This window comes from Delphinus delphis, chromosome X (assembly GCF_949987515.2).
Source record: "Delphinus delphis chromosome X, mDelDel1.2, whole genome shotgun sequence".
Classification (NCBI taxonomy): Eukaryota; Metazoa; Chordata; class Mammalia; order Artiodactyla; family Delphinidae; genus Delphinus; species Delphinus delphis.
Window position 1 is genome coordinate 119,404,425 of NC_082704.1, and position 14,063 is coordinate 119,418,487.

General features: G+C 50.7%; 1 protein-coding gene across 2 annotated transcripts in view; it reads right to left on the bottom strand.

The window, feature by feature from the left end:
* SHROOM2 (shroom family member 2) overlaps window positions 1-14,063 on the bottom strand; it is a 135,581-nt gene that overhangs the window by 49,730 nt on the left and 71,788 nt on the right. For both annotated transcript variants that reach the window (XM_060003161.1, XM_060003160.1), the window contains exons 3-4: window positions 9,863-9,994; window positions 382-2,629 (exon numbers count right to left, since the gene is read on the bottom strand). In XM_060003161.1, coding sequence (XP_059859144.1) covers window positions 382-2,629; window positions 9,863-9,994 — 2,380 coding nt within the window. The remainder of the gene's footprint in view (window positions 1-381; window positions 2,630-9,862; window positions 9,995-14,063) is intronic.

Below are 14,063 nucleotides of genomic sequence, written 5' to 3' on the forward strand. Positions count from 1 at the left end.
AGTGACATCAAGGTTGCCTTAAGCCATGCTATAACGCACCCCTTGTAATTTCAGAGGAGTGCTTGCCATTTTCTATCATCTCCCCCAATTTCTTCCCTTTGTATATTAAGGGCAAGCTAATCAAAGGGAAAGACCGCTTCAGCGAGAGCTGACAATGAGGCTGGGAACTCGAGACGTGGGTGAGAACAGGGCACTCGCAATTGTCATGCGTGTATCGCCTCCGTCCCCAGGTGCTGATACTAGAAAAGCTGGTGCACCTAACGCTCAGACAGCTGGACACAAGTCACAACGGCAATGGGCCATGATGTCCTGGGGCTGTCCTATACGCACCTTAAGATGGGACTGCGGTGGCTCTGTCCTGGCTCCCTGCAGGACGCTTACCTGCTTGTAGAGGTCGGTCGAGGGCGACGACCGGGACCTTCCGTGGATGTACTGTGGCCTCTCGTGTTGGTCCAGACCCACGTCCAGGATGTTGTCTGCCGAGTGGTACCTCCCAGAACTCCTGGCTTCCGGGGCTTTCCTCTGTTCCCTCCACGAGGCTTGATACTCTGCAAAGGTTCCCAGCCTCTGAGGTGGGTCTGATCTCCCCACCTTTCCCTCCTTTCCGGGGCCCGCTGTCCAAGGCCTCTCTGGCTTCTCCTTGGGGAACCCACAGGGTGCCGGCCTCAGCCCCGACCGCTGGCCTACGGGCTTGCTGGTTTCCTCAAAAAACTTCCACCTGTCGGCAAAAGTGCGCACGGTCTCGTCGGGAGGCGCGGGGCGCTGGCGCGGGCGTTCATCCCCCGCGAGCCCCACCTCGTTCATCTTCTCGGGCTCGGAGTAGGACTTCAGTTTCTGCTCGGCCGTGAAGCGCCTCCGGCCTGCGATGCGCGGGGCGTGCAGCGCGCCGCCGGCGCTCGAGGGCAGCCTGGCCGGGGCTGCCTCCCAGACGCGAGGGAGGGTGTCGGGGTCCGATGGGCAGGGCTCCAGGTCGCGGCGCCTAAACGACGTGGCCCTCAGGACGCGGGCCTGCGCCTCCTTCAGGTGGTCCTTATATGTGCTGGAGAAGGCGGCTTCCGGGGGGCCCCCTGCCGGCTGCACCCCCCAGTCGCGCGCCTCTGCCTCGGCGGTGGTCTCATCCCCCTCCGCGGCGCCGGCCAGGGTTGCCGTGCTCCGGCTCTTCTGCAGCCTGGCTCGCCGCAGCTGGATCTCGTTCCTCAGGGTGGTGGCGAAACGGTCGCTCCTCCGCATGGGTTTGCCCGCCGGGGCCTCGGGCAGGGGCCTCTCCGGGGCGCCCTCGTGGCCGGCCTCAGGCCGGCGCGCCCCTTCCTGGGTCAGCGAGTGCAGCATGGGCGTCTGCAGGGGGCAGATCTCGCCGCCCGCGTGGCCCCACGCGAAGCCCCCTGCGACCCTCTTCACACTCGCCGTTTCCACGAGGCCGGCCGCGGGTGGTTCCTCGGCTCCCTCGCAGTGGCCCCCGGCCTCCCTGTCCGCCGGCGCCACCCTCCCCCTTTGCCGGGCGCCCGGGGGCCCCTCGAGCCGGGGCGGGTAGCAGCGGGGCTGCGCGGCCGGGGCGCCGCCCTGCGGGCCGCGTCTGGAGGTCACGCAGTAGTAGCGGCTCTGCGCGCCACCGTCCCCGTTCTGGTCGCCAGCGCTGGGCCGCCCCACCGGAGCGGGGCTGTCATCCGGGAAGCGCTCGGCAGGCGGCTGCTCCCTGAGCCACGTGGCGGCACCGGGCCCCTCGTGAAAGAAGGGGCTCTCGTCGCTGGAGTGGCGCGGGTGCTGGCACGCGGGCGAAGGCGGCGGGCAGCGCACGTCCGTGCTGGACAGGGAGGCCTGGAGCCGGCTGGGGGCCCCCGGGAGGGCCCTGGCCCCGCTGTCGCACGGCGGCCACCCGCAGTCCAGGGGGACACCCGGCGCACAGCCCGAGCTTCCGGCTCTCCTCCCGTCGCCCAGGCGCGCTGGTCTCTGCGGCTGATCGGCCGCTTCCGGTCGCCAGTCGCTGTGGGACTGAGCGCGGGTCAGGCCCGGAGGGTGCTGCGTGGTGGCCGCCTCTGAGAATGGAGGGCCCTGGGTCTTCTCGTGGCTCTTGGTGGCCGCAAAGCTGTCACTGCGGAGAGGGGGAGGGGGCGGAGGAGGGGACGAAGAGGCCTTCTTCTTATCGGGAACATACCAGACTGGCCCAAAACTGGACCTCCCGGAAGCAGCTAGCTTGGGCTCAGGGCTGTCCTCGGGTCTGGGGCTCCTGCTGCTGTCACAGGGGACCCTGGGGGGGAAGCACCCGAGCCTCTCGTCCACACACTGAGGGTCGCCGGCAGCCAGGCCCTGCCGGTCACTGCCTCCGGTGGAGGCCTCCCAAAGGCCTACTTTGTAGAGGATGTTCTCAGCAGAGGAGGCATCCGCCTTGGGCAGGGTGTGGTCAGGCGTGCTGGAGCTGGTGGAAAAGGAGCCGTAAGCGGAGTCCCGCTTGCTCGGGCCGCCCAGGTGGTCGATGCTGCTGTTGGACTTGGCAGCCGAGAGGCGCCCGGACGGGTAGGACTGGGCAGGCTGGTCCAGGCTGTCCACGCTCCCCAGGGAGCTGAAGTGGTCAGAGGCGCGCTGCAGATGCGTCTGCTCCCACAGGCCGCTCGACAGGTCCTGGGACGAAGAGCTAGGAAACAAGAACCACAGGCAACAGCGTGCTTTAGAGTCATGTTGCAACAAAGGGCAAGATGAGACAATGCATGTAGGAGCGGCTGGCCCTGGGCAGAAGGCAGCCACTCGTCCCGGAGCGAGACCCCTGGGTGCGGCGTGTCTAAGTTTTCCCATTTCAAAGAGCAGCTTTCCAAGGGCAGGCTGAAAGGACCGAGTCCTACCCACACGACACCTGTCCCCAAACAGAAAACCTTCCACTCCGCGGTACATCTCTCAGCTCGACACCCACAGGCTGGACCAGGTCCAGAGCAGGCAGCAGCAGGCAATGCCCCTGTGAACACCTCGATCTTCAATCACCGGTTAAGTGTCGCAGATAGCAAACCGCAGCCCGTGAGCTAAGGACGGCTTTTAGAGTTTTTTAATGGGGGCGGGGCGGGGCACGGAATCAAAAGACTACTTCCTGATGCGTGAAAATGATACGAAATTCCGATTTCAGTGCTCATAGCTCGAGTTTGACGGGAACTCGGTCATGGCTGTGTGCTTTGCTCCCAACGGCAGAGCTGCGCGGCTGCCGCGGACACTGGCCCACCAGCCCGAGGTGTCAATCCTGTCTGGCCCCCTGCGAGACGAGTCTGTGGACCCCTGGTTGAGTGCAGGAAATGATTCATACTACAGACTGCTAACGCAAAGAAAGCCATCAAAAGAGAACGATCTTCAACTTAAAAAGGCAAGTTCAGAGATAACATGACTTTTCCAAGCCCAGATATTAAAATCACAGGCATACCTCCTTTTGAAATGACGTGTGCCTGTGATTTAATGAAAGCTCCGATGATGATTAGCATTTTTTAGCAATAAAGTATTTTAAGACTAACGTATGTACTTGTTTTTTAGACATAGTGCTACTACTGCACACTTAAAGCTCTCAATAATGAAACTATTTCTCCAGGCGTGTTAAGTGCTTTCATTAAGTCATACGAGGGAGGCAATGACCGTTCCACGCCATGTCTGCAGAGGACAGACCAGGTACCCTTCGCAGAAACAGAGCATGTTCTTCTCCATCCTCCCACCAGTATCCCTGAGGGAATTTTTCCAGGAGATTCTAAGTCCAAGCAAACATAAACAAAGCTAAGCACTTCTTCCACGGGGCGTATGTGTTTCTTTAATCAAGAAACCACCAAACGGGCTTAATGAAATATAAGGCCCGCTTTTTACTTAAGTTTTACCACACGGAGGAGAATCTGGTTTTCCAAAAACACCCTGGACTCCAACTATTATAATCTCTTATGGCTTGAAATAGGTAATACTGTATTTAAGACCTATTTCCTTCGCAGCAGACCAGTATTTACTAACAGCCGAAAACTCATTTTGAAATACTTGTTAGCTCCACACACACACACACACACACACACACACACAGTCATGCATACCACAAATATGCACACACGCAGATACACACACATACCCAGATACATACACACACAGAGGTACACACACACACTCACACGTGCACTGGTGTACATACCCCACAGCCACACTACTGCTGTTACCATCATCCTTCTAACAGACCAGTGAAGACACTGGCCGCTAGCCTCAGGTGACTGGACGCTCCACGTGGCCAGGAGGAACGTCTCCAAGCCAACACACCCATGGTGCTCTCCCGTGTGTGCCTTGCATTAGCCCTTCTGACCCCAAAATGTGGGCTCCAGAGAAGCCAGGTTGAGCAGCGCCCCCCCCCCTTCCACCAGCTCACCATTCTAACATCCTCTGTCTCACAGTTACCAAGAAACCACCAGGCCTGGCACATGGGCTGTGAAGCCCCCTGGTCGCTCCTGTACCTCCACACAGCAACCTGGGGTTTGGGGAGAGAGTGCTGGTGTTTAACAGAATTTCCTGGGGGAGCTTTGGCCAAAAAACCTGCCCAGCAATAAGTAACGTGGTGGCTGTGGACACGTGGGGGACGCGGACAGCCATCCCACTCGGCTGGCCCAAAGGGATTCAGCCAGAAAGCGAAGCCTCCAGGCTCCTGATTTATCAGCTGGACAACATAAATGAGGAAGCACACTTGCCTGTCGTTTCTCTTGCTGTTTTATTTTTTGTTTTCAGGCATTATACACCTGCCTGCTCAGTGAAAAAATTTAGAGTTCCTACCAGTAACGGTGTGTCCACGGCCTTTTCTCATCAGAAAAAGAACATCATTCTCAGGTCAAGAAAGATGCTATTTAAAACACAACAAGCCAAAATCTATGGGACACAGCAAAAGCAGTCCTAAGAGGGACGTTTAGAGCAACACAAGCTTACCTCAGGAAACAAACAGCTCGAACAACCTAACCTTATACCTACAGGAACTAGAAAAAGAACAAACAAAGCCCAAAGTTAGCAGAAGAAAAGAAATCATGAAGATTGGGGCAGAAATAAATGAAATACAGACTAAAAAGCCATTAACAAAGATCAATAAAACTAAAAGCCGACTCTTCGAAAAGGTAAACAAAATTGATAAATCTTTAGCCAGGCGCGTCGAGAAAAAAAGAGGGCCCCAAATCAATAAAACCAGAAATGAAAACAGTTATAACTGATACCACAGAAACACAACCTAGAAGAAATGGACAAATTTCTAGGAAAGTACAATCTCCCAAGACCGAACCAGAAAGTAGAAAATATGAAGAAACCAATTACCAGTAATGAAACTCAATCTAAAAAAATAAATAAATAACTCCCAACAAACAAAAGTCCAGGACCAGATGGCTTCACCTGGTGAACTAATGCCTTTCCTTCTCCAACTTTCCTAAAAATTGCAAAGGAAGGAATGCTCTGAACTCATTCTACAGGGCCAGCATCACCCTGATACAAAAACCAGACAGAGATATCACAGAAAAATAAAATTACAGGTCAGTACCACTGATGCACATAGATGAAAAGTCCTCAACAAAATAATAGCAAACTGAATCCAAAATATATATTGAAAGGATCATACACCATGATCAAGTGGAATTTATCCCAGGGATGCAAGGATGGTTCCACACCTACAAATCAACCCACGTGAGACACCACATTAACGAACTGAAGGATGAAAACCATATGATCAGCTCAAGAGATGCAGAGAAAGGTTCTGGCAAAATTCAGCACCCATTATGATAACAACTCTCAACAAAGTGGGTATAGAGGGGACGTACCTCAGCATAATAGAGGCCATCTACGACAAACCCACAGCCAACATCATACTCAACGGTGAAAAGCTGAAAGCATTTCCTCTAAGATCAGGAACAAGCCAAGGCTGCCCACTCTCACCGCTCTTATTCAACATGCTTTTGGAAGTCTTAGCCACGGCAATCAAAGTAAAAGCAATGAAAGGAATCCAAACTGGAAAGGAAGAAGTCAAACTGCTGTCGCTGCTTGCAGATGACGTGACACTGTACAGCAAGTCCCCTACCTACGAACCTTCAGGTTGAGAACTTTCAAAGACGGCAGCACGCATTCGCCTGTCCAATCACATAAGTTAGTTCACGTGTCTGGCACATTGTAACGTGCGTGCATCCTCTACGAGTGGCTGTGCTTCTGTGTACTGTACAGTACTGTGTAGAGTACAGTAGTACAGTACCTTTATTTCAAGCGAGATCTGCAAGAGGATGATTTCATTGAACTCCTTGCTGTGTAACACGAGGAGCTTACTCATGGAGACCTGACAGAACTGGAGGCCCAGAGAAAGCACAGAGGAACAAGAGGGAGAAGTAGCTGAAGAACCAAGGAGATTCACGACGCAGGAAACGGCAGGGGATTTTCTTTATCTGAGGAGGCACTGTTAGTTTTCGAGGCACAGGACCCAAACTTAGAACGGTACACAAAGGCTGCAGCAGCCGTTCAGAATGCAATCCAGTGCTACCGTGTCATCTATGACAAGAAGAAAAGTGCTACTACCGGGCTTCCCCGGTGGTGCAGTGGTTGAGAGTCCGCCTGCCGATGCAGGGGACGTGGGTTCGTGCCCCGGTCCGGGAGGATCCCACGTGCCACGGAGCGGCTGGGCCCGTGAGCCACGGCCGCTGAGCCTGTGCGTCCGGAGCCTGTGCTCCGCAACAGGAGAGGCCACGGCAGTGAGAGGCCCGCGTACCGCAAAAAAAAAAAAAAAAAAAAAAAAAAAAAAGTGCTACTACCCAGACATCACTGGATCGTTTTTTCAAGAGGGTAGATAGAATTGAATCCATCAAGGAACCAGAACCTGTGCCAGCAACGTGAGGAGTGAGTGAAATTGCAGCTCCCCCTCCGTCTACTATTGCTGACGATCCTTCAGCTCTACATCTCCCACCTCCTCTCCCTCCTGCAGTCAGTAACTCTTCTGGTCTGTTCACTCGATGCCAGCCCCTGTGTGCCAGCTACTGTACTGGACTACTGTACTTTACAAGGTACTGTATTATAAGATTAAAAATGTTTTATTTTTTGTGTTTGTTTTTTATGCATTGTTTGTGTGAAAAGTATTATAAAACTCTTACTGTACAGTACTATATAGCCGACTGTGTTAGCTGGGTACGTAGGCTAACTTTGTTGGACTTAACGAACAAACTGGACTTACAAACGTGCTCTCAGAACAGAACTCGTTCGTATGTAGGGGACTTCCTGTACATAGATAATCCTAAAGACGCCACCAAAAACTATTAGAGCTCATCAGTGAATTTGGTCAAGTTGTAGGATACAAAATCAATACAAAAAAACGTGTTGCATACTAACAATGAACTACCTGACAGAGAAACTAAGGAAACAATCCCATTTACCACTGTATCAAAAAGAACTAAATACCTAGGAATAAATCTAACCAAGGAGCTAAAAGACCTACTCAGAAAACTGTAAGACACTGATGAAGGAAACTGAAGATGACATACACAGATGGAAATATATACCGTGTTCATGGACTGGCAGAATACTGTTAAAATGACCATACTACCCAAGGCAATCTACAGATTCAATGCAATCCCTATCAAAACACCAAGGGCATTTTTCACAGAACAAGAATAAATAATTTTAATATTTGCATGGAAACATGAAAGACCCTGAAGAGCCAAAACAATCTTGAGAAAGAAGAACAGAGCTGGAGGTATCACAATCCCTGACTTCAGACTATACCACAAAGCTACAGTCATCAAACAATATGGTACTGGCACAACAACAGACACATACAACAATGAAACAGAATAGAGAGCCCAGAAGTAAACCCACACACATATAGTCAATTAATCCATGACAAAGGAGGCAAGAATATACAGTGGAGAAAAGACAGGCTCTTCAGTAAGTGGTGCTGGGAAAACTGGACAGCTACATGTAAAAGAATGAATTAGAACACTCCCTAACACCATACACAAAAATAAACTCCAAATGGATTAAAGACCTAAATGTAAGGCCAGACACCATGAAACTCCTAGAGGAAAACACAGGCAGAACACTCTCTGATATAAACTGTAGCAATATTTTTTTGGATCTGTCTCCTAAGACAAAAGAAAGAAAAGCAAAAATACACAAATGGGACCTAATTAAAAGTAAAGGCTTTTTTTTTTTTTTTTGCGGTACGCGGGCCTCTCACTGCTGTGGCCTCTCCCGTTGCGGAGCACAGGCTCCGGACGCACAGGCTCAGCGGCCATGGCTCACGGGCCCAGCCGCTCCACAGCATGTGGGATCTTCCCGAACCGGGGCACGAACCCGTGTCCCCTGCACCGGCAGGCGGACTCTCAACCACTGCGCCACCAGGGAAGCCCTAAAGGCTTTTTTAAAAAAATAATTAATTAATTAATTATGGCTGTGTTGGGTCTTTGTTGCTGCACGCAGGCTTTCTCTAGTTGCGGTGAGCAGGGGCTACTCTTCATTGTGTTACACAGGCTTCTTATTGGGGTGGCTTCTCTTGTTGTGGAGCACAGGCTCTAGGCACGTGGGCTTCAGCAGTTGTGGCTTGCGGGCTCTAGAGCGTAGGCTCAGCAGCTGTGGCACACAGGCTTAGTTGCTCCACTGCATGGGGGATCTTCCCGGACCAAGGCTCGAACCTGTGTCCCCTGCATTGGCAGGCGGATTCTTAACCACTGCGCCACCAGGGAAATCCCGAAAATTAAAGGCCTTTTTTTTTTCAGAGGAAAGGAAACCATCGACAAAATGAAAAGACAACCTACTGAATGGGAGAAGATATTTGCAAATGATATGACCAATGAGGGGTTAATATGCAAAATATATAAACAGCCCATCCAACTCAATATCTAAAAAAACAAACCTGATTTAAAAATGTGCAGAAGACCTGAACAGACATTTTTCCAAAGGAGACATATAGATGGCACATGGAAAGTGCTCAACATCACTAATCAGAGAAATGCAAATCAGAACCACAATGAGGTATCACCTCACAGCTGCCAGAATGGCCGTCATCAAAGAGACAACAAATAACAACTGCTGGTGAGGACGTAGAGAAAAAGGAACACTTGTTCACTATTGGTGGGAATGTAAACTGGTGCAGCCACTGTGGAAAACGGTATGGAGGTTCCTCAAAAAACTAAAAATAGGACTACTCTATGATCTAGCAATTCCACTCCTGGGTATATACCCAAAGAAAATGAGAACACTGATTTGAAAAGATACATGCACCCCAATGTTCATATCAGCATTATTTACAAGGTGAAGATTGGTATATCTTACACACACACACACACACACACACACACACACACACACACACACACACACACACACAATGGAATACTGCTCAGCCATAAAAAAGAATGAAATTTTGCCATTTGCATCAACATGGATGGGCCTAGAGGGGTATTACGCTTAATGAACTAAGTCAGACAGAGAAAGACAAATACTGTATGATATCAGTTATATGTAGAACGTAAAAAAATAAACAAACGAATATAACAGAACAGAAGCAGACTCACAGACGTAGAGAACAAATCAGTGGTTCCCAGTGGGGAGAGGGAAGGGCGACGGGGCAAGATAGGGGTAGGGGAGGAAGGGGTATAAGCTATAAAATAAATAAGCTACAAGGATATATTGTACAGCACAGAGAACGGAGCCAATGCTTTATGATACCTTTAAATGGAGTATAAGCTATAGAAATTTTGCATCACTATGTTGTACACCGGAAATGAATAATATCGTACATTAACTGTACCTCAACAAAAACTAAAACAAAGTGAGAAATGCACAATTACGACAAGGCAGGGAAGTCATGAGTGTGGCAGAAAGTGAAACCAGCTTCCCATCCCGGCGGGAAAGGCGTGCCTACCTGGCGTGGTGCTGGCCTGGCCACAAGGGGCAGGAGCTGGTAGAGGGGAATGGAGATGCCGATGTCTCGGGGTGGCTGTCGGAGAACTTGGTGACGTGCCAGGAGTGTGGCCTCCAGCTCAGCTCAGTCCTCCTGAAAAAGGATGCAGATGGCTCAGGGACTTCACAGCAAGGACAACTTCAGGCGAAGAAAGGAGTGGGAGGCAGAAACGATTCCTGGGTGATTTACTGCATCGCTGTCAGGTGCTTCCCACTGCATCTGGGCACCAACGCTCTTTGTACAGGTTCGTTACCGGAGAACATCCCCGGGCGAGAATCACAGGCCCCAGAATGTGAACCAGCCCTTAGGCTTCCAAATTCATTCTAAGTAAGTACATGAATCTTGCCCATGACCCCCGCTGCCCCACCCCCAAGACACAGCAGCATCTTCTGTCTGTCCGGTGCCAGTGCAACTTTGCACGGGCCCTTAGCCTGTTTGAGGAGAAGGCACTGGGCTGCAGAAAAGCTTGAGCTGGGTCCCGTGGAGTTTTGACTGCATTTATTTATTCACTCACTTCACTAAGTGAACACAGCTATCCTGCAGTTAACGGGGACTGGTGGACATGTATTCCTCTGAGCCTCCCAGAGCGTCCGAAGTCATCTAAGGGTTCCTGTCATGGGAATCACCACGCCCTAAGACCAACAGGCTCCAGTCCATTCCTGCCAGGGCTTCTGAACGGGGCAGGAGCCTTCCCTGCCCGCCTCCACCGCCCCCACCATCCGTGGGTGGCTAATTAGGTTTTTGACCACACCTGCCCAGGTGTGAAACAGCATGTCCAGTTGGACATCCCTGCAGCCGACGTAGGAACATCACAGGGCCTCCCGGGTAAAGCTGCTGCAGGAGCACATGGCCCATGCGCGCCCCTCCTCCTCCCGCAATTTTTTTTTTTTTTTTTTTTTTTGTGGTACCTGGGCCTCTCACTGCTATGGCCTCTCCCATTGCGGAGCACAGGCTCCGGACGCACAGGCTCAGCGGCCATGGCTCACGGGCCCAGCCGCTCTGCGGCATGTGGGATCTTCCCGGACTGGGGCACAAACCCGTGTCCCCTGCATCGGCAGGCGGACTCTCAACCACTGCGCCACCAGGGAAGCCCCCTCCTGCAATTTAAGACGGATCTAGCCTCACCAGGGACACTTTGTACAGCCCAATCGAGATGGGAGAAAGGGTTCAACTGAGCCTCTAAGTACCTGATGGGGATCAAACATTCTTCCAACAGGCAAAAACATTAAAGAATATTATGCAACAACGAATATTAAAGAAAACCCAGAAAGCATTTATAACATAAACCTTCTGATGACTCAGAAACGAGGAAAAATACACGGGTGGCAAAATGTGGAATGTGTTGACTCTTTGATAGTTTCCCACGAGCTAAAGCATAAAAGAGACGAATTCATCACACCACAGAAGTAAAGGGATTGTAAAACCAAAACTGTACCTCATAAAGTTTCTCAAAATCCTCGTAAGGAAGGTTCTGGCCACGTGAATTTCATTTTCAGATGGCTTTTCCTGTGCTATAATATCCGTAAGGTCTGTCATCTTCCTTTACGGGTAATTAATGAAGGAAACAAACTAGACAAACTGCAGGCAAAGGAAAAAGAGGCTTGGAAAAGAAAACGCCTTACACTTTGTGGTAACATATTTCAACTCTGTAATTGGGATGAGTGGGGAACCAGCTGGTTTACTGGGGCAGAAGTCGAGCTCTTTGAGAAGACTAAATGTTTCTCCTCTTATTTTAAAGGATAATACAGGCAGACCTTGGAGATGTTTCGAGTTGGGTTCCAGACCACCACAATAAAGTGAACATTGTAATAAAGCTAGTCACGTGAACTCTTTGGTTTCCCAGTGCATGTAAAAGCTATGTTTACACTATACTATCGTCCACCAAGTGTGCAACAGCATCATGCCTACAAAAACACAACGTACATACCTTAATTTTAAAAGACTTTATTGCTGAAAAACACTATTATCTATCCTAGTAATAATATTAGTAACATCAAAGATCACTGATCACCGTAACAAATATGATAGTGGAAAAGTCTGAAATACTGTGAGGATTACCAAACTGTGAGACACAAAGTGAGCCAGTGCTGTTGCAAAAATGCTGCCAACAGACTTGCTTGCCACAGGGTTGCTACAACCTTCCATTTGTAAAACAAACAAACACAAAACACGCAGTATCTGTGAAGCACAACACAGCAAGGTATGTCTGTACACAGATACATGCCTCTACTTCGAGGAGACATAGTCAACAGTTACGGTACTAACTGGAGCTTTAAAGAAAAAAAGGAAAACACAGTGAAAAGGGTGATACCTAGAAGCTGTAAGTGAGGAATCATGGCTCCTGGGGAGACTGAAATTTCCCTACGTATGTGGCTCTCGTCAGGTCCTCAGACTTTCCTAGAGCACAGTGAACGTATCTGGGAATCGAGGAAGGTTCAGGCAGTTTCTGTCAGCCCCTCTGATGTTTAAAACTGGATTCTGCTGATGAAAGGAGGACATGTGGCTGATGAAAGGAGGACATGTGGCTGATGAAAGGAGGACATGTGGCTGAGCGCTGGTCTCTCCATCACAAGCCCGTGACCACGCTGGGCAGGAAAGCTCCGAGGACCGAACGCTCTGGCGCCACCTAGCGTTCCCAGATGGAACAGAAATGGCAGGGGCCGATTTAAGGCGCTCGTTTCAACAGACGATGGTGTTTCTTCCCACACAAGATACGCACTCCAGGTGGCTTTAAACCACCCGGGTCCCTGGAAGTCTGGGGCCGTGAGGGGTGCACAGGCCACAGGCTGTGCCAAAACAGGTGGGCAAGGTGCCCCGATGTGAGGGCCTCGGAGAACTCGGACCACGTGGTACCTGGTTAGGGGTTAACCGCCCTGCCCCCTCAGGGGGCCACGCGTGTCGGAAGGAAAGGCACACACAGCAGGTATGCAGCGAACCACACCCGAACCTTCCTGTCCTGGCGGGCGGGACGTCTGCTATGTCTGCTACAGCTGGACCAGCCCCCCCCACCCCCAACAGACATCAAACAGGAACAGAAGGGAGAGCTGTGAAAGGAACGCCCCCTCCGCAGGCCACGCAGTCAGACACAAGCCAGCTCGGCTGGAGAGACCAGCAAGGACGCCCCTTCCGGGAGGAAGAAGGACGGCACGGCTCAGCCCAGAGACATCCAAGGCCATGCTTCTGTGCAAGGCAGTGTGGTCAGCGATGCCAGGGAGGAAACAGCCGTGACCCGGCCGGGGTGCGGGTGCTGACCCCTCCTGCGCGTGCAGCTGCACAATCCTGCCAGCTCCGGAAACGCAACAGGGCTGCGTCCAAGTCACGCCCACGGGAGACTAACAGCCACTACCATGGTCACCCCAGTGTACAGGGAAGAAAGCCTTTTCATTCACATGGCCACTGCTGCTCGGAAAGCTTAAAGAATGGGCATATTGTAGAAAACATGGAACATTTAAAAACTGAAATGCGATTAAGACAATAAAGGAGGATAACCCGTCATCTGAAGATGAACGGTGGGTAACGTCTCTGCATTTCTTTCCCCGTTTCAGACGGCTGAGAGCATCGTGCAGACTTGGCGGGGCCCTTTCTCTCTGCAGCCCGCCTGGTCTGGTGAGCATTGACTCTCCAGGCCACCGTCACTTTTCCAAAATGTCATTTTTAATATGGCATAATATTCCTTCCACATGAATACTGAAAAGCAATGCTGCTGACTATTAACACCGGGTTTTCTGGCTTCCAAATCAAATTATTCGCCCTAATGAGGCTTCTCTGAAACCTTTCCCAAAAGGTGCACACCAAAATTAATCTAAATTTACTTCAATTTCTAAAAATAATTTTTTATGCTAGGTAGTCTTTTTTTTTTTTGAAGGGAAGGGGTTTAGATCTCAAATATAAAAAATGCTAGGATACCAATGAAAGTTAAGAATGGATCTAGATACAGAAAATTCATTTTTAAAAAGAAATTATTAAAATAAGGGCTTCAATGAAATGTTTCTCATTCAGAGAAAGAGCAGAAGTCCCTCAAAAAAAAAAAAAAATCACGTGAACGCCGGATTATTTTCCTAACGTTTCCAAGTGCAGCCAACAGGCGCTGCCTCAGAAAATAAACGCAGTCCGCATGTGGTCCCCACGAGCGCGGGGGGCGGGGGGGGGGGGCTGACAGTAC